Source organism: Tachyglossus aculeatus, chromosome X4 (assembly GCF_015852505.1).
Source record: "Tachyglossus aculeatus isolate mTacAcu1 chromosome X4, mTacAcu1.pri, whole genome shotgun sequence".
Classification (NCBI taxonomy): Eukaryota; Metazoa; Chordata; class Mammalia; order Monotremata; family Tachyglossidae; genus Tachyglossus; species Tachyglossus aculeatus.
Window position 1 is genome coordinate 24,957,501 of NC_052098.1, and position 25,488 is coordinate 24,982,988.

The 25,488-nt window shown below is 36.0% G+C and overlaps 1 protein-coding gene across 7 annotated transcripts in view; it reads right to left on the bottom strand.

Annotated features, from left to right (window-relative positions):
• Positions 1–25,488, bottom strand: part of NFIB (nuclear factor I B) — a 232,837-nt gene that overhangs the window by 2,545 nt on the left and 204,804 nt on the right. For 4 of the 7 annotated variants that reach the window (XM_038769970.1, XM_038769967.1, XM_038769969.1 and 1 more), the window contains exons 11-12: positions 16,420–16,508; positions 1–3,809 (exon numbers count right to left, since the gene is read on the bottom strand). The exon at positions 1–3,809 is cut by the window's left edge and continues 2,545 nt beyond it. In XM_038769970.1, coding sequence (XP_038625898.1) covers positions 3,680–3,809; positions 16,420–16,508 — 219 coding nt within the window. In that variant the 3' untranslated portion in view covers positions 1–3,679. The remainder of the gene's footprint in view (positions 3,810–16,419; positions 16,509–25,488) is intronic. The other 3 variants (XM_038769971.1, XM_038769972.1, XM_038769973.1) reach the window with 3 other exon arrangements.

Genomic DNA, 25,488 nt, shown 5'->3' on the forward strand with positions numbered 1-25,488 from the left:
GGAGCTGCCCACCTGAACATTACCCCACAACTATATTGCTATAATTAATATTTTTGCCACGTCTTTATGTACAGTCTCCTTCACTGCCTTTTTTTCTTAGTCAAGCCTTAAACGTTCATGTCACTCCAGGGGAAACACACTTCAGTGGCACTGCCAAGTGGCCAGGGCTGCAAAACAACTAAATAAAGGCAGAACAGTGCACGTAGAACGGGGTGGCTTGAAAAAGCACCTCCTCCTGCAGCCCTCGTGTAGCGACCACCACCCTGATGCTCTGAAGTTCCGGGTACGGGAGGGACACACAAGAGCTACAGGAGTGGGTTCTTCTTTAGTCAGAATACACTTCCCGGTGAAGGAGGAGGCCAAAGACTGGATTTGAGTCCTCAATATGTAGTTTTCCAAATCTTTCGATCTTTTAAAAAAGGTTGATTTTTCCCCCCCCCCGCCCCAAAACCAACTCAAATCAGGCCTTGATATTGAAGAGGCAGGCAGGACAACCCACAGTTTTGCTAAGACTTCAGAGAGGAAGGCTCATTCGTTTGCACCAAGAGAGTGAGTCTGCCTTTAGAAAAAATACTGTGTGTCTTGTGAGGTTGATTCATTCACACACTAGGTCAAAGATATGTGAAAAGCTCAGTTATGATCATCTGTTGTCTACTAGAGTAAGTATCACAGAAATTATTGCACTTACTTCTGAACGTGCACTCTTCTCATCCTGCTGTGCTATTCAGCATTTGGGGACATCATACTGAATGGGCTAATCGAATACAATTCTCAGCACATGATCACTGTTCATAAGAATTCATTATTAAATGATGTGCTGTGAGAACAATAGATGGTTTATATCATTAGACCATAGCCTACCGGGGTGAGGGGGGCTGTCCCTCAAGACAACCTACCATGTTTCAGTGGCTCTAACAGCTAGATGTTCTATGAATCAATTCACACTATGGGGCTCAAGAAAAAGAGAGAGAGCAACATAAAGTTGGTTTCCTCATTAAATTATCAAATATAAATGTGAGGCCTCCTGCCCCCCTCCCCCTGCTTCCACTCCCTCCAAAATCCACAATTTCATTCACCATTAATTGTGGGTTGAACTCATCCGTACACAATCACGTTCTTGAATTCTGTATTCCCCTTCTGCTACCATTCCCCAGAACCGAAAAAGAACAAATGGAACCATATTTGGTCAGATTTTTCCTGCCTGAAAATGAACTTTTCTCTTCATCAGTCCAAATTACAGCTGAGAATAGCTACTTCCTGGCCTTTTCATCTGAAAAGACTCAAGAGCACTGCCATCTGCTTGCAATATGAAGACAAGTGTAAATCAGTCCAAGTATTATTAAAATGAGAAGTCAGGCAACAGAGGCTTGCTGCAGCAGATAGTCCAAATGGGGATATGGATTTTGTAGAAGAAAGTATGTTCCTGTGTTAAATTGCGAGTGAAAAACACCCTCTGAAGTGGACCATTTACTATATATCTTTGCCAGATATAAGACAACTCACTCTCACTGTGGGTCTTGACCTCTCAAAGAAAAAGGAAAAAAGAAAAAGTCAAACAATATCCTCAAGCCAAGTCTGCCTCCAACAGAATTCTGGACTTTAAAAAAGATCCAGAAATGAATTCAGCTTGCACCCCAGGTGGGAAGTTAAAGAGAGGGAACCTATTTTAAAGTTTGTCACAGTAGGCAGAACAGTCGCTTTGCAGCCCATGCCTGTCTAAGGGTGCACTGCTTCACAGCTACACTGTAAAGTGTTAAAAATCCTCCCACCCACCCCAGAATATATATGTGTATATATATATGTATATATATGTGCACATATATATACATATATACATATATGTATAAAAAAAAAACCCTGTCCATCTCTCAGTACACAAAAGGACCTCATCACACTGCAAAAATAGCAGTACCCACTTTGGTCAATTAAAACAAACAAACAAAAAAAGCATACATTATTCTCTTTTTTTTTTTAATCTGTGTACTTACCTATAATAACCAATACAGCTAAAAGCACTACCTACATAGGCAAAACTTGGTATTGCATAATTCGTATAAATTTGAACACCCCCCTCCCCCAAAATATTAATTGGAAGATGAAAAACATGAAAGATTAATAGAAAAAACACCAAAATACTGAAAATATTGCTGGTCGATTACAATTTTTAAGCGGCAACTATACACAGCCATGATATGCTTTATAAATGTGAGATAAAGGTATAACTGTCTAAAAAATCCATGATGTCACACTTTTTTTTCATCTGGAGTACAAAATATTTTGTCATAAAAATGGTAAAGATTTAAAATGATAATAAATGCAGCAAAACAAGTGTAGTGATGTCACTTTTTTCGATTTCAAGGCAAGGCACGTAATGTGGACATTATATCTTCGTGCAAATTAGGATTACTGGAAAGAGTCATTTTTAATTAAAATTTTAAGAGACATAGAGGCAAAATGTGTCTGCCCATGCACACTACAGTTCTGTTGATAACGTGAAATTTGTTGAACAAGGCTAATTTCTGAAAGCACCATGCAAGTTTCTGCACCCTGATTACTTTTGTTTTCTCAAGAGTGCATTTTTATATCCTACCCCCTGGCATTCCCAGTTTGTAAACTGTAAGCTTTGCCCTAGTGACATGGATTTGCCTGCCTCTTTGTCTCTATGATGCAGATTTTATAGAACCTTTTGTACACCCTATGGGTTCTTGATGCAACCAGTAATTTTAAATAAATACATTCTACCTCTACGGAGGCAGTAGCTAAACCAACGTAAGTGCTGTGTTTCCATTAATTTCATCTTCTCAAGCACATGATTTGTCTAGATTTAATGCCTTTTAATGCCCTCAAAAACTGAGGGGAAAATAAATTTGTTCAAAATTATTTAAAATTCTTTTTTAATCCCCTCAATTTAGAGTCCAAGGGCTGAAGGACTTATAATGATGCTTCCCCTTTAGATATAAATTTTAAAATTGCACTTGCCTCTGTTAAGTGTTTCTTTTATGGGGAAAATATTATATTAATTTTTACTGTTGCATGCAGAGATAACACTTTACCTACATAGAGGCATTCTCCATAGAGCTTTTGTGTTCAGACTTCCTTTTTAAAGATTTCAAACTGGGTTACATACTGGAAAAGGCTGGATAAAGGGCCAAAGTTTATTAAATTGGTTCTGATAACTAAAGGCTAGAGAGCTTGGATTTTTGTTTCGAACTTTAGGAAATCAGAGTATTTATAAAATGGCTGGCTCAAGGCCCTTGTCATCAAGCAGCTCTGTTGCTGCCTCCTAGCCTTTGTTTTGTGAGATAACCAGGAATAGTGATTCCATGCGTAAACAACAAGAATACTAAACCAAGAAAACTAGCTTATCATGCAAATATTAAGGCATCTAGAAAGTCAGTTAAAATATATTGTCATAGAGACAGAACATCTATTTCCCAGCGGACTTCATATAACAAAGGCTACTTAGCAGGGGCTGCGCTCTACCCATCAGTGAAATATCATCGACCCTTTTTATTTCATTACAGTTTCAACCTTAAGGGAATTAGTGATTGTAAGTGCTGCAATTGCTGGTCTATTTTTCTTCTTTCTTCAGTTTCATTTTTTTGTCCCGTCTTCCTTTTCTTTTCCTGTTTTTTTTTTTTTGTTGTTGTTTTTTGTTTTTGTTTTACTTTGTTTTCCCTCAGTTGCTTGTTTCTGCTTGAAGGAAAGGTTCTCCAATTAGGTTCAAACCATAATTTTGGACATTTGTTGGCAGGATTGGCGTCCTGTTGGATACTTGAAAAGGGACCAAGCTAGCCCAGGTACCAGGACTGTTGAAAGGAGAAGAAAAAACAGAATATAAATAATTACAAAGTTTTGCCAAGATCATATAAAAATAAATTCCATCAATGTACATCAAGTATATTAGAACACCGAGTTGAAAGAAATTAAGTTAGTAAAATGGTGAATGATAGCTGAGCTCCTACTCTTATGACTTTCATCTCACGCACACTTACTTAAGATAACGAAGTAAAGGTATTGATATAAATTTCAGGTATTGTTATTGTAATCACATCCTGAATGACCCTGCTTCGTTCAAGGAAAGCAAGATAAGTTATGGGACAAAATACATGGAGAAGGTACAGATAAATAAGAGTTGAACCTTATCAAACTGAGAATAACTATTATGTGAGACAATCCATGCCAATTTGTAAGTGGTAAATTACTTACTGCAAAAATACCAACCCACATTCTGTAAGTGTACCAAAAGAGTGTTATTTACTGATTCTCCTCATCTCTCACACAAGTACAGCGTATCTCAATTCTGTGCCTGTGAGGCTGAATGAGCATGAAAAAGAGCAGTTGAATAAACAGCTGTCCTTATTTCATTTATATGAAAACACTGCATTTCAGGAAGAAGGGTACATGTGTCATTTTGTCTACTGAAATGACTGATTCCTACTCTTAGGTCTTATTTACCAGGCCGGTAAAGGCATAATCGAAAACCATTTAACCAAATGAATGGGATCATTCCTTTTTGTTGCCATTTTTTGATCTTTTATTTTGATTTTCTTTTTCTCCCTCTTACAATGATCTCAGGCAAGACTAGAGCTTTATTGTGAAAGTACTGGCAAAGCCAGTGCTAGGACTGCAGAGGCCCAGGGTGGGAGTTATGTATACCCTTTTCCTTTCGCAAGTGGGAGAGTTTGGGGAGACAAATCTTACATGCCCTTAATAGTTCTGGGACTAATATTGGCCAAAATGCTCAGGGAAACGGCAGCTGCCACAGTTGAGGGATTATTGTGGCAAAATTTGTTCTTGGTATCCTCATAATTCAAAAGTGCGGAATTTCTTTCATTTTGTATGGCCACTGAGACAATTGTCCAGTCACCCTTGCCTCTTCCGTCCAGCAACAGGCACCAGATCCTGCTGCCTCCTCAGCTATGTGGGACAGGGATTGCGTTCAACCTGATTTGCTTGTATCTACTCCAGTGCTTAGAACAGTGCTTGGCACATAGTAAGCACTTAACAAGTACCATAATTATTATTATTAAATATCAATCTACGTGCCTGAAAGATAAGATTCCTTTCCTTATTTAATTTTGAATTCCAAGTACTAGCCACCACCACCCCAACACACACCAAAAAACCCTTTCGCTTTAACTATATCCCATTTGGACATTCATTCCTGGGTAAAAGAGACACTCTGCTGTAAATTATTTGGATCATAAATCTCTGTCTCTATATTTTCCTTAGTTTTTGAAGATGACATTACTGATACTAAGATCCTATCCATGTGTGCAAGTGTGACTGAAAACAGCAGCAAAATATGTGATTTAACTTTACATATTGAATTCCAAATGCAATAAGAAAAAACATTTCACTCAGAGTTGAGTCCACTTCTATTTATGTCCATCCATATTTAACTAATGTTCCCTGTTACCAATTTACAGTTTTATTCTAAAAAATTGCATTCACCATCACTGCACCATATGACTTTTCCATGCCATATGTATAGTCTGTAAATAAATATATGTATTTTTTGTTGCAGGTTTGTGTCCGCCTCCCAATTTGACCATAGCAACCCAAGGTCAGATACCTTATCTTAGACTTCACTTGAAACTCCTCTCAGCACCTAGTACGGTGCATTGAAAAAAAGTAGGTGACCATAAAAATGTGACTACTGCCACATGGATAAATCATTTCTTATCTGATCACCTAGGAAAGAAAATTCCTTCCTTTGTCCTTTAAAGAGATGTTTAGAGATAGTTTATAAATATAAAGGATAAAGGGGTTATAGTCATTCACTCATGAGAGATCTACCCAATACTGCATTAGTGAAAAAAAAAAAAACGTGCCTCAAAAGAACCAAGAATGCAGTTTGTTGTGTAACTCTTTGGAAATGGTTTAATGAAATACATTTTAGTTAGCAATAGATTTCTTGCTGCAGTGTAGCTAACAAATTTAATTAACTGTTTATTTGAGTCTTTCAAACCTCCCATCTTATATTATGACCATACCAAAAATGCAGGGTGTAATATGCTTGTCAATATTGTTTATGATCCTTTTGAGAAGAATAAAACAAGTACATTAAAGCTATGCAGACCCCATATATGATTTTTACAAGTTGCTGATTACCCACTTGTAGTTTAACCTCATACTTATAAGGCATAGATCTTTGTAAGAGGGATTAGTAGAGTTGTAGGTACTGGTGAAAGCAATTTTCAAATGCAAACAAATATTGCAATATTGTGATAGGCAGGCAACTGCCCCTTTGCCCACTTATCTGCTTGTACGGCTGCCAAGTAATGACAAGTAAACTAAAGAAAGAATTGCAAAACATATCTTGCAATGTCCCAATCAATCTCTTGCGCAATGTCCAAAGATACGTTTATTTTAAATCATGTTTCCCCACACATGACAAATTTATGGGTAATATTCTGTGATTCGACTTGGATTAGCATATTTTGGACACATCACCGGGGGACTAATTCTTTGGAGAAGGCACTGTTTGCTAGGAAAAGTCCAGGTAAAACATGTTAGAGGTAGACCAGCAAGTAGATGGACAGAAACCATAACAATGATAACGGAAAAACCATTAGCAAGGTTACGGATTATGGCAGAACACAGGACGTTCTAGGGAAAATATATCCATAGAATAGCTAAGATTTGGAAACGACTCGATGGCACTTGATAATAATAATACTTCTGTATTGCTATAATGTAATGTTTCAATGTGCAAATTAATATATCCTAGCTGGTTTGAATTAAGGATTCATAGGATTTTTATCATTTCACTGAAGAGCTTTTCATTATTATAAGTCCGACAGATCATTCTAACCTCTCTCAAATATTATCATTCTCATGTTTTACTTATATTTCTTATGTAAATGTCTTCTTACATTTCCTTTCACTTAGAGCAAATAAGTGACAGCTTGTTTTGTTGTCTGTTTCCCCCTTCTAGACTGTGAGCCCATTGTTGGGGAGGGATTGTCTCTGTTGCTGAATTGTACTTTCCAAGCACTTAGTACACTGCTCTGCACACAGTAAGCGCTCAAAAAATACGACTGAATGAATGAATCAGCTGTCACTTATTTTGTATCCCTTTCAACACTTTACTCCTGACCTCCAAGAAGATTGGTCTCAGTGCCTATTCAATGTCTGGCATTTCTCCTGAAATTGCCAAAATTATGCCAGATGTGGTGGTCATCTTTTTATGACTATGATGATGACCTTGTATTTTTATAAGAGAGAGATTATATATCCCTATTTATTTGACAGTGACCATCCAAGAGCCATAAGAGACCAAAGGCAGAGGAATTTGTAATGAAAGTTGCAATCCAAAATCAGAAAGTTCAGTTTCTATCTATATACCTGGGGCAATACATGAGAATATTCACAGAAGAGGCAGAAGGTGTTTCATACTCAATTTGTAGTACTAGATATTTGCATTTTTCAGTATAACAGGAAAATAACGTACTACAGAAGATTTTCATCTCTATTAGGGACATCACCACATCACCTGTTTTTTGCAGGGTATATATGTATATATATATTTCAGAGAGAGACCGTCCCAATCCAATATATTTGAAAGCTACATGTTATCTTTAAAGACATTGCTAAAATCTTTATTAATTATGCCAAAACAGAGGTAAATATATATCAGCAGTTTACAGAGATCAATGAGCAACTCAAGAATAATTCAATCAACAGGAAATACTGCTGAAATTTTTCTCTACTTTGACAGTAATCACTGATGCTTTTCCAAGTGGCATACCTGCATACAATTAAGGATGAGTTGGTATTCCTGCATCAGTATGATAATTAAGGATAGCCCAAGATGAAAAAGACCCACTCCTCGTTGCTCCAGAGCTGCAGTGACCCAGGATTTAGGACATAAGAATAAAATATCTGAGATCTAAGATCTGATGGATTTCTACCCATATACCTGTGTCCACATTTGTCTCCTAGCTCTAGAAATCATTGTTTTGACCACCTCTCTTTTTTTTTTTTTACCTTACCACACCATTTTTCTTAAACTTATACCCCACACCCCTCTTTTAAACTATAGGGAGGTGATGTGGTCTAATGGAAAGATATTGGGGCTGGAAGTCAGGAGATCCAGGTTCTGATCCCAGTTTGGTCATTGGTCTGCTTTGTAACCTTGGGTAAGTCTCTTAACCTCTTTGTACCTCAGTTTCCTAGACAAGTGAATCGCCCAAGGATACGCAGCAGGTATGTGGCAGAACAAGGATGAGAACTACAGTTCTCAGACTCTCAGGCTCGTGCTCTTTCCACTAGGCCACGCTGCTTCCCATAAAATGTGAAATGGGGATAATAACTGTGCCCTCACGATCTCTTAGGTTTTGAGCCTGAAAAGGGACAGGGACTGTGAATGATTATCTTGTATTTATTTAGCTCAGTTCATGGCACCTAATAAATGCTTAAAAATACCATTAATTGTTCTTAGGTTAGAAGAATGCTTGAGATTTTATCAGACACAACAAAATGAAGAGACAAAACCCCCCCAAAGACACTCACAGAGCCTGAGTCATAGAAACACAGGTATTGAGGGAGCGACGGAGAAAGAAACATCACCGGAGAGACATACAAGACAAGGTAAAAAAAAAAGCATAATGGGGGAAAAGAGGGGATAAACAGGTACCTAGATGGAGGGCAAAAAGTGGATTCAAACCTCTCTAGGTTTTTCTTCCATGCAAAGAAGCTCTCCCCACTGCTCTGCTCAACCCCCTTTTCAAGCTGCTGTTGGTGAGAGGATCAAGCAACTGAACGCCTGAAGCTGGACTTCAGCCCCTCTTTTGACATGAAGCCAGGAGAAGCCACGAAGTACAAAATAAAATGTCTTTCTTCGAGCAAATAAGTCCTAGGAACTTATATCACAGTTTAAATATAAGCCCTTTTAAATGCTAAAGTTACCCCTTACAAAAACCAACAACTTTGATTTGGCTCTTTCAGTTGTATCCTGCCTTTGATGCTAAAAGATACTGTTGGGATACCTTCTTCTAGTTCCTACAGAATAAAAAAAATGGCATTTTTCTTTGTGCTGCAAGAAATGTTGCACATGGTTCACAAAAGAGAAGCATCTTTATGCCAAAATCGGCACTGACCACAAATAATTCACAGGGATATTGTAAACTATAGGTCCAAATGTTTACAGTGACAAATTCTCAGGGAGCTGGTAATCTGCGTTCCTGTAAATTGTAGTTTGGGCAATTAAATTGCCTTCTACACCAATTCTGGTTATGTTTCTATTGAATTTAGTGTTTGTCTTTATTTCCTGGCCTGTAGGTTAGTGTAGGAATCAAGGAAAGAGGAAGTGATTTTTATGTGGCATATTCTTGTTTTTCCAGGATTGGAGAACATTTTGGAATATTTAGGTTTATATTTGAATGATGTTATATGCATCCAAGATAATGTCTAATAGCACTTATTACTTATGGTAATCACATATTTCTTACTTGTTCCTGATCTGAACTTTCATGGGTCTTTTGGACAATAGTAAGTATTATAAACTGCAGGTGACTCTTGGAAACCCTCTTGACTGCAAACAACTTCATTTTATAGCAATGGAAGAGACAAGTGGTTGCATATATAGGTGAACAGCCTTCTTTATAAAACTTCCTCAGGGATTGAAGATTTTGAAAAGTACATGAAGTAAAATGGTATGTGTGGTAACACTGTTTTATGGACCTCTGGGGTATTTTAAAATAATAGATGGAGAAATTTTGAATGAGAGAATGTTTTGAAAGGTTTCACTGGAAAAAAATGCCAATTTGGGCACATGTCTATGTGGTTTGATTTACTTTAACTCAAATGCAACAATATGCAAATCCATTTTTACTACAGTTAAAAGAATTGGGGTAAGTCGTCTTATGCTGTGATAAAACACAATGCCCAAAGTATTAATTTTCACAATCTCTCTGCTCCTCCTCCTCCAGCCCTCCCTTTTCCATACTGTTCAAATATTGCTGCTACTCCCATTTGCAGGTGAAGATTCTTAAAACAACTGATAAAAATCTCTTTTGTTAAAGATGATCCTTCACTATGCTCTCACTGGTGACTGCTGGAATGTGTCTATAAAAGCATCAGGATACACTGAACTACAGAAAAATATGTTCCTACTTAAGGCACGAATAGTCTGCCTTCACAAATTATTCTTTTCTCCAATTAACTCCAACATTATCTGTAAGACTGTTCAGTATGAAGAACTGTGTTACAATCAAAGAGGCTAAAGGAGGCATGGCTGAAAATCGATTTAAACCTTTTATAGACCCAAAGAGTCCCGGAAAAGTATTTGAACTGCAAGCAAATGAATGACTTTGGTAATCTATGTGTAGTTTTTTCCCAATACATTACTAAACTCAATGAATGTTAAATATTTTTACAGAACTACAAACCATGAAAGCAGACGTTGACTACAGTGAAGACTAGAATAACCTTTCCTATTTTCTTGCCCATGGAGCTTCCTATGCTTCCGAAAATTTCAACAAGTTTCTTTTTCATCTTCTAATAGGTAGAACATATTGCTATCTTTCCTTCCTATGCAGTTTATTAAGTAATATGCCTTTTTGCTTTGATAAAAACAATTAGAAGTAGTTTTATATTTATTCAATCAATAAACACTGCATTAGATGCAGATAGAGAATCTGGCTAAGAGCTTAATAAATATATAAAGTACTTAACATGAAACATCTTGAAATAAAGTGGGTATTAAATATACTTCCTATCTCTACAAAGGGTTAATAAGCAAGGTTTACACTTGGGAATTATTTGAAACATGCTCCGCCCTCCCTCCTAGTGCTGCCAAAAATCATCTGACAGGAAATGTAAGATTAAGTTTGTCCTACCTAAGTGAACAAAGAGCCCTCAGAACAGGCAACCGATTTACTGCAGAGCGGGAACTTTTCTAATCCTGTTGGAATCTACAGTGCTGCTCAGAAAATATCATTGAAAAAGTTGTTTGCTTTACTTTAACATCTTGTCTCTGGATCATCTCATTTTGGTCACACTGCAGATCCTGCTGCTTCTCCCATAAAGGTTAACTTAAAGCTCCAAACATAATCATGTGGAAAATGGACATTATTGATTCCTATGGTCCATTGTTCCCCAATTCTAAGTCCCTGAAGTTCAAGTTCAATCTGGAATTACATCATGTCTGGTTTCTCCTGGTTACCAGACGGCTTGAGACGTGACCACAGCTACAGAAAAAACAAACAGCCTTCTTCACGCTTCGGCTCCCCTATCGATTCAAACATAAACTTTTTTCTTTCTCTCAAGTATGCTTCAAGTATGGAGCATGGTTAATTTAGAGATTAAGTTCCAAATTAGATTATCTAATGGCATCTTAATGGATTGCTGACCCATTTCCTGTGGGATGGCAGCATGCAAGTCTGGCTGGAATACAATTAATTTCTTAGGAAGTAATCTGAAGATGTTTGCCTAGATGAAAGGAAATATTTTTGTACATCTTTCTTTATTATGGACAAAGTTGGGTAAAACTCTCACAGAAAAGCCCGTTTCACCTGATTAGAGGGCTAATCACAACAGCTCTCAGTGACTGCAAATATCAAAATAATATTTTTGCTATGTTTTACTTCAATTTAACAGGTGAGCATATCTTCTGACAGAATGGACAAACTTTTTTTCAGAGTTCAAAAAATGGCACACTTACCCACTGGGAAACAAATTAAAAGTTCTGTCACATAGACATTAGTTTCCTCACTGTGAACTGAATTTTGCTGGATTCAACTACCTTCTCAGCATTTTTATCATAATCTCAGTGATGCTAGGGGCACAGAAAGATGTGTAAAAAGTTTAACGTTTTGAACATCTCTCCAGCTGACAGGGAAATTCAGCAATCTGAGAATAAAGCTCCCCCGAGGAACCCCAGGAACAACACAGCTGTTATATTGTGCTAATGTGTCAAGGTAACAAACCAAAGGCAGGAAATGCTAACCTAGTGAATTTGCCGGTGCAGTCTACATGTAATGTGGAAAGGAAATTTAACTCTTAATATCACTAAAGGACATGATAAAATAAAAACTAGAAAGTACAAATGTTAAGAATCATTTTTGTAAATAGTACCTATATTAATCACATTTTGGGATTTATTTATTGTTTACTTTTTGATAGACTCACAATAGATACACAAATATAAATGGGAGGGAGGGCTATTCTGTTTAAATGCTAGTTGGGTATTGCTGGGGGGGGAGATGGAGGGGATTTATGAGGAAGTGGACTGAATGAATGATACTACTCTCCCTTTCCCTCCCCTTTCTCCATCCACGATCTGATCCAAATAAGCTTTTCAGGTTGCTAAATTTCTCTTGGGAAATCAAGCCACTTACAAGAATAACAGCAATAAACCTCAAGTTTTTTTGGCATATGTAACATCATAATTAAGTGTTAAAAACTAAGCAGTGCCAACACATGTAACACGTAACAGTTGAGAAAGTCTTATTGGTGCCATACAATTATGGGATCAGCACAAACATAAAAATCACTTATTCCAGAAGCTGAGCAAATGGTCTGTGTGTTCTTCAGTAACGCTCACATGTTTACTTTAGCCATCTGAAGTCATCATCTATGTTTATATAAACCATCGGACACACACAACTGCTCAATTGTGGATTGCTGGTGTGTGTGTGTGTGTGTGTGTGTGTGTGTGCGTGTGTGCGCTTAGAGGGCAGGGAGGAAAGAGAGTGTTGGAGGGAATGCAACAATAAATCCAGTTTCACATTACACATTCCCTCCTAGATGCTTTTTTATTATTTATTTATATACGGTTAGTGTATTGCATGCTTGTTTTTTCCATTCACTTCACTTTCATGTCTGAATCACACACTCTATCATCACTGCTTCAAGAGAAAAAAACCTCCCAAATTTACATTGTAAACACAAAGACACACACACACACACACACACAATATAGTCTTTCACTTAGTAACTACAGTACAGACACAAAAGGAGTTAGCATAAGCAGTCGATCACATTTCACCCCCTTAGAAGTTGGCCATTCAGAACTGGAGTAGGAATAGCTGAAGCTACTCGTGTGTAGAGCACAGGCCGGGGAGTTAAAAGGATCTGAGTTCTAATCCCAGATCTGTCAGTTGTCTGCTGTGTGACCTTGGGAAAGACACTTCACTTCTCTGTGCCTCAGTTACCTCATCTGTAAAATGGGGATTAAGACTGTGAGCCCCATGTGGGACAGGGGCTCTGCCCAACCTTGATAATCATGTATCTACCCCAGCACTTAGTACAGTGCCAGGCACATAGTATGTGCATAACACATAACAGAAAAAAAAAACATAGCAGCTAGGATTAAAGCTGGTGAAGAATTCTGTTTGGTTGTGTGTATTACCTAATCTATGCATAAATAAGATCATTTGATTTAGCTACTACCAACTCTTTTATCAAACATGTTCCACCAACTTTTCAAAATTGATACACTAATTTACACTTGGAAACACAAAATAATAGGCTATGAAAACTTTCTATAAAAAAACGCTTCAATTTCTAAGCCCACTGTTTACATTAAAAGTGAAACAAAATGAGGCCAAATCCTCTGGACTGAAGCAGATCATTCTTCACTATCTCACTGTTGTAGCCAGATAGGGCATCTGCACTATAGAAGAGATGAGATGAGATAGAAGAGATCCATTAAGAATGACTGGCAGGCATTGGTCTGAGACTTCAGGAAGGAGAATCTGAGCTACGGAATTCATTACAGTGGTAGTGGTTTGTGCAGTGCCACTCACACTCTCCCTTCCCATCCAGTCATGTTGCTGCTGGGGTACAAGGTCCAGTGCAAGAGTATTTGGGCACAGGTATACAGCACATTGTGAAGTTCATACAAAGGTCTTTTAACGGTAGGACCCATTTACAGTTGGAGTGACAACAGTATAATGCTACTACTGTGCTGCAGCGCCATGTGTGATACAGCAAACGGCTGACTTGGTAGCCACTGCAATCTCCATTGCCCACGTGAGCTGGGTATTTTCAGGGTTCCTGATGGACTTGTGCACCAAAAAGTATATGCCCTTGGTAGTCCTTCAATTAAAAACTATGACTACTGATGGGAGAGCCCCAGCAGGCTTTCTCCTAATTTCAAAGCTGGGACCAGGACTTTGGTCTAATTCCCAGTCATTATCTTTCCACTGGACCAATCGCAGTAGAGTCATATACAGATACAAGACAACAGTAACTTCAAATTTGAGGAAATCTTCTAAGAGTTTCTGACCTACTTATTGGAAGGAAAGAATCTCTCTTTGGTCCCACTTCTTTGTCCTCAAAAGCACTGATGAATTGGAATCTCTGTGTTGTCTCTGTTGGAATCCCTATCAATTTTTCTTTTTCTTATCAATCAATCGTCTACCGAGCACTGAGCACTGTACTAAGTGCTTGGGAGAGTATAACAGAGCTGGTAGACACAATATACAGAAAATCATAGGTAAATGAATCTCAAATTGAATAGCAAGGTGGATCCATTTTTTTGGTACACAAATACAGCATCCCCACTGTACAAATGATGATAGAGTTTCCTGCTAAGAATGGACAATTCACAGAACTGCCGAATCTCTTATTACTCCTATCAAAATATATTTCCCAAATATATCATAATATCTACTACCAATCACTGAAAACTGATTATCTTTTCAACACTTCTTGGGCAAAGAGGAAAATATAAAATTTTCCCTTTGAATGTTAATTGTGGATCTTATAAAAATAATTGTGAATGAAGCTACCAGTCACTCCATAGTTGGGCTCACACATGTCAGTAGTATAATACTATGTAATATAGCTACAGTTATGTGCTACTTTTAGGTAAAATTAAATATTATGTTGCAAAGTAAATTGAACTGACATTTATGCTGTTCTAGAAGACTACCCTTGCCACTTGAATGGCCTGGTTCCCGAAACATGCAGTGAAAATGAGTGTAAATTTCTGTCCCATGCAAGCAGAGTATCCAAGTAACTCCACATCCATTATTCATTCATAGAAAATGAATCTATATCCCCGCTAGTTCAAATCTGAACCTTTTTCTTGTTGTCACCCATAAACTGAACACACCATTTATATTTTTTGAAAGAGCGAGTTGTAACATGAAGAGTGTCCTAAGAGCTGATGGTGATTCACTGACCTCATTTCCCTCTTGAACATTTGATCTGTGGTGCTTCATTTGTTCACTCACCTTCTCCAAGAGGATATCAATTGAAAAATGAATGGAAACAAGGGCTAAAATACATACCACAATTTAACTAAAATTGTGTCTTAGACCTGTAAAAAATACATAGGTTTCTTCTGGTTTCAGAATATTTAAATACCATTTGTTCTAGGGGGGGGATATCAAGTTCTAATCATCAACAAAACACCAAGCTTAAAACACAAGAAATAGTCATGTTGAATGTTCATACACACATGCATGCACATATACGAACATATGCCCAATGCTTCCTGTTAACAACTGAGTATGTGTTAACACTTTATTAAAAGTAAGCATTTAAAATAATGATGGGAATTGGTAGATTCATCTGTGAGAGTTTTTAAAACACGAAATTGTCTCATCTTTTTCAGTTAGCTTGGTTGCCAGATGTGAACTTGTATTGTGAATTCTAAGTATCCATCTGATAAATATACAAAGGATTTGTTCTATCATATCTTGAGCATCACATTAAGCAGTGGTTTCAATCTAGGACAACATATTCCATCTAGTTATAAGTGATTCCTCAGCAATACCAAATACATGAGGGTACATCTTCCCTGGTATATTTCGCCAAAAATACACCAACACTTCAAAATAATTTTCCCTTCCGAAATACAGCCAATGTCCTATTATCCAAAATAATGGCATTGAACCAAATAATGGCATAAAGTGAAATTCATATTTATTCCAAATCCTCACATTGTCTGTTAGCTTTCCTTGTTCCCCACCCATGCACCCTTGAGCATGTGAGCAGCAAAACTGTCTGATTCGACTTTCAACTTCTCTACCTTCCCTATCCTCCCTTTGGTGGAGGTTTGAAAGGGTACTGACAGCTAGCAAAAATGAAAAAGCAGAAGAAACAAGCGTTCTGAATCATCTACAAACTGGAAGTTTCAATTCACCTCAGGTTAACTGCTAGTTGACTGTATCCATTTTTTATATTATATTATATTATTATTTACTTTCTCAGGTACTCAAACCTGAATATGTTTTTTCTTTTGTATTTTACACTATAAGCTTTGCCAGTTTGGCAGCATCTACTCACTTTAAAGGTACACTTGACTTGGTTAAGAAAATGTGAATTTGAGAGAAATGATACAAATAGCTTTGGATACTTTTTGACATATACACTCTGTGAGGCTACCTAAAACAGATATTGTATATCTCAATGTGATTTTTAGATGTATTGTAGGGTTGGAAATAATTAAAATGTTACCTTTGCCAAGTAATTCCCAATGTATCCTCACTGGCACTGGGGTATAAATGCCTGCCGTTTTGATTCATGGTCCAGTCACAAATCCTCAGCTGTCAATTGAAACCTAGCAGTCAGATATGGATCGAGCAGTACTACAGTTTTTAGTATTTAAATGAATGCATGCAAACTAGTACTGTACATGGCACAAACCTTACTTTCCAAGAAGTAACTCAAAAAATTCAAACAAAAACTTACTCTGGAAAGCAGTATTCCTACAACTTTTTTAAATTAAAAAGCTACTTTAATATGCTCCCCAATTAATTAAAGCATAAAAGAGAAACTAGTGTTTAGCACATAACAATTAGCAATTATTAGAGTACAAATTGAGCTGAAATGAAAGAAAATGTTAATGTTCAATAGTTATATATTTTAGAAGAAAAATCCAATGCTTTTCTATGCAGTGCTTTAGATATCTATACAAAGGTCCAATAATCAATCATTTCAAGCATGCATTTGGTAAAACATACATGACATGCAGGTTCCAGGAAAAAGTCCCCACCTTACACATACTCTCCCTAATTGCTATTCAAAAGTGTGAAAATATTTTCCAAAGTAAGTTTATTGCCTAGTGTTACTGAAAGCGTTATTACCTAGGAAAAGGTGATAAGAATATCGAATCATATTATATAAATTAAAATAATAGCACTTAAGATGCTTTACTACATTTAAATAGGGTGAGGAATTCCCTAAATGCAAGCTGATACAAATTATTCCCAGATCTCCAAATCATCAGTTCTGCCCTTCAGAGATTGTTCATGCAACCCTATACAGTTCTGTTTAACAGATGCCCTACAGTGCTAGCAGATTTATAGAAAAGATATACTGCTCATTTTTAATGCTTAAGAAAGTAAATTTATATAGCTTTTGGGAGGGAAGAAGAAAAAAAATTGGGGGGCTTGATCGCTTGACTGTGAATTAATTCATGAATAGCATTTTTAATTCTAGGAAACAATCTGTTAGCTGAAATTAACTGCATAAGATTCTCTCTGATGCTCCAGGCAAATTTTAAGGCTTTTTCAAAGATGTAGTTGTGGCCAAAATAATTTTCGTGGTTTAACAGTTAATTATTCTAGTCCTTTCCTGATGATTACACATGGCAAAAATAGAGCAGGTTGTAATTTTGACTTTATCTGACTGTTACACTAAAAAAAGCTTCTCTGTTGTCGAGACTGAGAAAAAGAAGCCTAATTTTTGAAGTTTCAGTACGGATCTTTTTAAAAATGTTTTTTTATCTAAAAGACTAAGAGACCTTGGACCACGAGACCATTAAATCTTGGATAAACCATTCTCACTAGAAAACTAGGAAACGTTTTCCAAACTAGGTCAGAATACTTGAAACTGTTAAAAATGCCAAGATGTAAAATGGAGGTGGATGGGGGGGCGCAGGGAGAGGGAATCTGTGCTTTCTTGGTTTTAGCCAAAGTATAAACTCCTTTTATTATTCTGAATAGCTAATAAAAATAGATATGCTCACTTAACTGCCTATAGCAAAGGAGCATATTTTGATGTGCATGATGTTTTCCCTACTAAACCCAGTTCAGGAGGTTAAACTCTGCCATAAAAAAATCACTTTAGGCTGAAGTTGGATATTCAAGGTCTCAGCAATGGAAATATTTTTCCCCAAATTAAGGAAAAAAAAACATTTTTCAAGTGAGAGGAATGCCAGAAAAGAGACCACACTAACAGAATGATTGTTTTCACTCATCTAACTCCAAAAAATTGGCCTAAAATTACTTGGTAATAAAATCAACTTGTTTTAGGTTATTTCAGGGAAAAATAGCTGATGCAATACAATTTAATATACCCTACTGAGCATACATGGGGAAAAGCTCTATCAAATTTTCATAAGAATTTTTACTTAGCAACTGTATGTATTTTAAACATTAAATTGCACAATAGACTGGAGCAAACCCAAAGAGCTGTTTCTGCGAAATTCAAAAATAACACACTTAATGTCAACCATATGTATATGTATGAACTCTCACACACATTCATATGCTTAAATATATGTGTGTGCTTATAGATTTTCATTTTAAAACCAGCCCAAGAAACAATGACACAATTTTGTAGTTGAAACACAACTCAGATGCTCTCTGATGCAACTGCAAATAGTTACTAACATTTCTGATATAAAAAAACCCTTATAAATTACAACCCATAACTATTTCAAATCTGTTAACCTATGTGGTGATTGATACTAGGTTCCTATCACTCTGTTGCCTAAAACTGGACTAAAACTGAGATAACTGCTTTTTATGGTGTGCTTTTGGAGAAAGGCCTGTATAAATACATTAGATTGGTGTTTTTATAATGATCTCAGAAAAGTACCTCCAGTGGGTGGTAATCTTCGTTTTCGAGGAGCTACTCATTATTAGTTATTTCATCAACTGATGGGCTAATCATTTAAACAAACCTTGTATTACATAGGATATATACAACAAAAAAAACAAATAAAAGTAAACTCCACTCCCCTCCATCCATCCATTTGGTGAAATGTCCACTGTAAGAGACATTTAATCAATTCACTTTGTAACTATTGCAAATTCAAGGTTCTGAATATCATCCTATTTTGAAGAGCTCTAAATCTAACAGTATTAATTTTTCAGATCCATGGATATTACATATAAAAACAAATATATATATACAAATATATATATATATATACACATATATATTTACACACACACACAGATATGCATATCTGTGTGTGTGTGCGTGTGTGTATGTGTCTACAAACATACAAAAGCACCCAACTTTAATTAATTCTTTTAATATGGCTCTGTCTAAACTACATAAAAATGAAAACAATAACTAAAAATGGATTTGGGCACAAAGTCCTACCTAGAAGCAATAGCCTTCCCCAAAAAGGTGGGAAAAGACTTAATTTCCCCAGAAAGAAAAATGGAAGAAATAAATTGGAATGGTCAAAGCTAAACTGGCCCAAATTGAACAGTCCACAGCAAGCATTAAGAACAGCTTACAGAAACATTGCTGGAGATGTCTTTTGGGAGAAGTTCCATTGAGTTTCTGAAATTAAGACTTGTCCAAAGTCCAAGTGACATATGACATTGTGTCAGAGAGAAAGAACAAGAAGGATCTTGTTTATCTTAAAAGTTTTGCAGAATAATTGCTCAAACACTTGAGATTTTGATTTTCAGAGCTATAGGCCTGAAAATCACTCTGAAAAATACACTTTGAAAAAAATTGGTTCAGGCACTTTGGTTTACCTGAAAATAATATTTACCTTATTAAATAAATACCTGAATTAAAGATAATAATCATTAGTGTTTTAAGACCCGAAGTAACTTAAAAGTTACAACTAAACCCTCTGATATAATATAATGTGTGTGTGTGTGTGTGTGTGTGTGTGTGTGTGTGTGTGTGTGTGTGTGTATAATATAATGATCATATGGTACTGTAATACTCAAGAAGAAAGGCTCTCTCAAACATACAATATTTGAAGGACTGGAGACAGTCCCAATTTTGATACATTGAGTATTTCATGGAGAAGCAGTATCTTAAAACAGAAAAATATGCATTATATGCTATAAAAAAACAGGTTGGCCAGTGTCAATGATGGACATATCTAAATAATGAAATGATTTTCAGTCAAAATTGGGAGAAAAGATAGGCGTATTTAAAATGAATGCGGGCATTGTTGTAAACCATGGTTTATAACTGCCCTTCATTTTCACCTCTGAAGTATTTTGTAAGGTTATCTGGAATAACTTTCAATCACTCCATATTTGTTGGTTTATGGGCAAAGTTTTCTACCCCAGTGAGTGATTTTTTTTCTAATAGTGAATTAGTGTTATGGCTAAAATTTAAGATATTCTCCAAATCATAAATGTAGTTTTAAAATGATTAAGTAAAACCCTAATCCTTACTGCATGACTGTTCAATTATCAATGATGGTAAAATCAGAATGAAAGATATAAAATCAATCACATTCATTGAGATCTTAAAAGAGTAGCATAACTGTTATTAAGGAGAACCTTCAGAGCTAAACATTTGCATACGGTCATTGTTTTGACTGAAACTTCCTTTAAATGTGTTTCCTTTCCAGCAAACATATGTGAAAAGTGACCTCTTATACATTTACATACCTCCTTGGCAGTCATGTGATAGGGTTTTACGTCAATCTGTCAATTACGATAAGGGATACAATAAGAACAGCCAAAGTGTTGATAGCCTATTTCCTGACTTAACTGAAAAATTCTGTTTATGAGTCCACTTGTGTTCTTCCTTCAATCTCTTGACTCAAGAAAAAGCAGTGTCTTTTCAGAAGCCTTAAAACTCAAAGCTCTGTTCTGGTTTTTCTTTTTACAGTGGTCACCTTATTTACATTTTTCACAACAAATGGTATGAAAGGGTTTCCATTTATAATAGCACAGTTTAACAACTAAAGGATGCATCTGGAAAGATCAATTTCCTCCTAAAACAGTTTCTTGAAAAGCCACCTTCAAGTGTAGGAAATTAGAAAACGACTTACAATTTCTAGATTCCAAATAGGGTTGAAAATATTTCTACATAATGTAGCCCAAGAGTAAAGGTCACAGCTGTGCAGTAACCATGCAAAGCATGCTTCATGCTTTTAAGCCAAACCACTATGAAATGCATGCTATTAAATACTAAGTAACTCTCAGCCATTAGCCCTGCTATTGGGTAGCAAATAGGTTATGAAAAGGTTAAAGTTTTAAGGATACTAATATAAAAGGCCTGATATCTTCCCCGATAAAGCCTACTTTCCCTCCTTTTCTCATCTAATGTAAATCAAACGAATGAAAACGCCCTCCCACATAGTCTGAAGGCTCAAAGGTACATTTAAAGTTAAAGGTTCAATATCTTGATAAGAATGTGCCCTATTTATTTGTTTTGGTAGAAAGCTTATTAATTTTAAAGACTTTGCCTCCAACTTGCAGTCAAGTCAAACATAAACATTTACTTTCCTTGATGGGTGAACCTCGTATTCGGAGTTCTGGTTATAACATAACCGTAGATTCAATATTGATCAAGTTTGCTAGATGCTCTTATGATGTCAAGGGTACGTGGCCTACATTTAGCAAACTCATTAGTAAGTAGACTAGATGAAGCAATGCCAACACTCATCTCTGGGAAGGCTCATATATCACCTCTTCTGACTGCAACAGCAGAATTATTTCACAGAATGATTTCCAATTTATGAACGGAACATCCAGAGCTTTGCTACATCATTCTATTTTCTCAAGGACATCTAACTGGGAGATCGTGATTTCTTTCCTGCCTGACACAATTAACATAAGTCTCCAATGAGTGTGACAGCACTACAGGAAGGAGGGGGAAAATAATATAATAATAATACTAATAATGATGGCATTTATTAAGCGCTTACTATGTGCAAAGCACTGTTCTAAGCGCTGGGGAGGTTACGAGGTGATCAGGTTGTCCCACGGGGGGCTCACAGCCTTAATCCCCATTTTACAGATGAGGTAACCGAGGCCCAGAGAAGTTAAGTGACTTGCCCAAAGTCACACAGCTGACAATTGGTGGAGCCGAAATTTGAACCCATGACCTCTGACTCCAAAGCCCGTGCTCTTTCCACTGAGCCACACTGCTGTAAAGTCAGTCAGAGAGTAGTGTCTCCACTCTTTCTTAAACCAGAAAAAGATGTTCCTTAGCAGAGACTTGAAAGTTCAGTTTGCCAAAGCAGAATACATTAGTTCACAAGCCACCACACCATCTTCGGAATAGGAAATTAAGAATACATTTCTGATTGAAAATTCTATGATTTGGTTTCCATTTTCCTTTAACAGAAAATACATTACACTAACAAATTACCCTAATTGTATAATTAAAAACATTCAAAAAGTGACCCAACATTATAGATTTGTGAAAAACTAGCTATGAGCCATTGTGTATAGAAAATTGAGGAGGTGGGGCATTACTTCTTTAACAAATTGATAATAAGGTTACGCATACCTTTTTCAAGTCTTCTTACTAATGTCCAGAGATAGAATTTAAATTGATTTTTCCTCTGAAACTGGTCATTTTTCCAGGGTGGAAATTCCTGACATATCAAGGCACTAGCAATCAGCACTAAACAGCAATGGCCGTTGGGAAAAGATTGCACAAGTCTATATTTATCAGTGTTAACTTTGCTTGCACATTGTAACATGCTAAGCAACAGGTGCAGTAATAAGTATTTTTCACAATATTCTTTCAGCAAAGGCGATTGTATCACTCCCACAGGCAATGTGCAGATATGCCTTCTTTCAAAGTTATAATTAATACTAAATAAAATATTACAAGTAAACTATACCTAACTTGTAGTATTACAATTAATACTACCCATCTAAGCGTACATGTTCCAACAAGATGTTAAAAATTATTTTATCCAAAGTCCTACTTAACTGTCATTTTGTGGAGAGTTTATAAGAAAATCTCCAATATGCAGGCCACTTAAATTTATGGTTGCTAAGTATATAATATATAGCTTGTACTACAGTTCTTTTAAGGAGGAAAAATACCCTCAAAAATTCAACAATGCATGTCAATACTTTTCATAACCTAGAAAGATAAATCTTTATTAAACCCATCCAATGAAGTGAAGAATGTACCTGTGACAATATTTATTCTTAAAGGGTCAGTGCATATTAAAGGGTATGGTGAATGCTTAAAAGATATCTCTGCGGCTAAAATGATTGGGTTTCTAATTTAGAATACCTCTCAGCTAATATAAAATGATTGATTGCCTTTATTTCATGTACCCCTTGATTTTCCTTTTCATTCATCACTGAGTGCTTTAAGCCAAATGCATTTAGAACCTGCCACCAGAAGAGTGGTCTCCTTTAAATCTTTGTAAAGTAGTAAAAGGACATACTAAATCAACTGCATTTCTGCTATAGAAAAGAATAACTTTTACTCTCCTGAAATAATTTAAACTATTTTTCTTTTTTTCTTTGCTTGTTAGATTTGTAGAAGTTCATCCCTGAATGCTTTCAAGATTTAAAAGGATAAAGGTAGCAACCAATTAATTAGAACCTTGTTTAATAGCTCCATATTAATGTTATGGACATAAACTTTCTTATTTTCTGCATGCCTCAAAAGCTTAGCTCATTATGCATTTTAATGTACTTAGTTTCTACAATGTATGCATCAGCATCAGCTCCTCACTAATTACATGCAATAGAGAATATTTCTGTACACAATTTGTGAAGAAATAAAAAATAAATGCTAGAATTTTTAAGTCTCTCTCCTAAAGGGTGCAAGAAATCTGTATTCATACTGTAAGGCTGTCTTGTTCTGGGAGTGCAAATGGTTCTAAATATAAATATATTTTAAAGTTTCAGACAAATATATGTATATTTGTGTGAGCACATATAGACATGTAGATATGCCCCATTTGTTATTCAAGAATTATATTTTAATAACACTACCTAAATTTTCCAAATTTATCTTGAAGAAATGTAAAAGGAAAAAAGCACCTTGCTGATTGAATAGGCACTGATTTTGTGTCCTTAATAATATAAAGCTCCATAGTCACAGGTGATTCACAGTGAGTCATAATAGGTCATTAGCTCTGCCAACAAGAAAATTAACCTGACTTGTGGGTGCCTTGGAATGATGTGAGATTGGTACTACGGAATTCTAAATAACTTGGAAGCAAAAGTTAAAACTATGGAGGCTTAACTGGATATTAGAAACTTGTAAATAGGAATTCAATTCTCGTGACAAATTCTTTCTGAAAATAGTGAACATATTTTAAAAAGAACAAAGTTTGAAAATACAATAAATGCGTACATTTGTCAAATAAGAACCACATTATAGTAATTATAGCACATTTCATATCACATCAATCTTAGAGAGGTGAAAAAAGCAACATACCAGAGAATTATACTGAAAACCAATGGCTGGCAAAACCACTAATTATTAATGGGCATTTTCATAAACATACAGATGTTTTCAGTTAGTTCCCACTGGTTTAAAAAAATCCTGGCAGAACGTCAAATATCTTGAATAAACTATCATCTTTATGATTTTCTCTGAACTCTGCATGTGGTGACCTTTGATATACACAGTCTGCCACCTTGGCCTTAGATTGGATCGGAATAGAGAGTTCCACGTGTAGCACAGTTTTACTGGATCACAACAAATTCAGTGAGTGTAAGCTTAGTTGCAAATTAAAGAGGCATGAGTACCAATTGTTGACAGAGCCCCAGACCTAAGGAAAAAAAATATGCTATATACACATATTGTTTTTCTTCATGTGTAAATACATAAATATATCTGAGTCAATTAACATCTCTTTTCTTTCTACCATATTTCATTTTTTCCCTTGTAATGCTTTACATGCTGTAATTTCAACTGTTCTGCTGTTAAAATCTGAGAGCAGTGTGTAGTCACATCATGAAATATCCAAAGTGTTTGGATTTATTTCTGTTATACTGCAACTACTTAATGTTAGATTGCTGTATTTGCATGGCCCAGGCTTTTGAATGTGGCTAATTTGTTTGTAAGCCACCATTAATCCTGGCTGCATGTTTTCACAGTTTGGGTAAACACTTCATTTGCATTATTATATTTACAGCATTAATGAGATGTGAAATTTAAAATGGTACTTGAAACATAAATGATGTAAGAAACCAGAAAAAAAGAACGAGTTTTTGTCACATCTGAAATCAGTAAACCAATGTAAACCTATTAAACTAGGAATGATGATGTGTTGCACTGGGAATCTGGCTTTGTAACATCTTTTGAAGCTAAAATACCAATATTTGCAAAATATGAAATTGCTGAAGTTCAAAAATCGTAATGTTTAATTTCTGACTGCCTTTGAAATCAGGCCTCAGTTTGGTACTTCAAATGCTGTAAGCAAATAGGTTCTGAATATCCAAGCTAACGAAGAAAGATATATTTGGCTTGAGTATGGATCCCATTACTATCATCTGAAAATCAAGGGCACAGATTTGTGCCAGCTTAAGGACACTTGTTCAGAGTTTAGAAAAAATACTGGAAGTATTCATGAGCTTGATATATATTTGATTTCTCCTT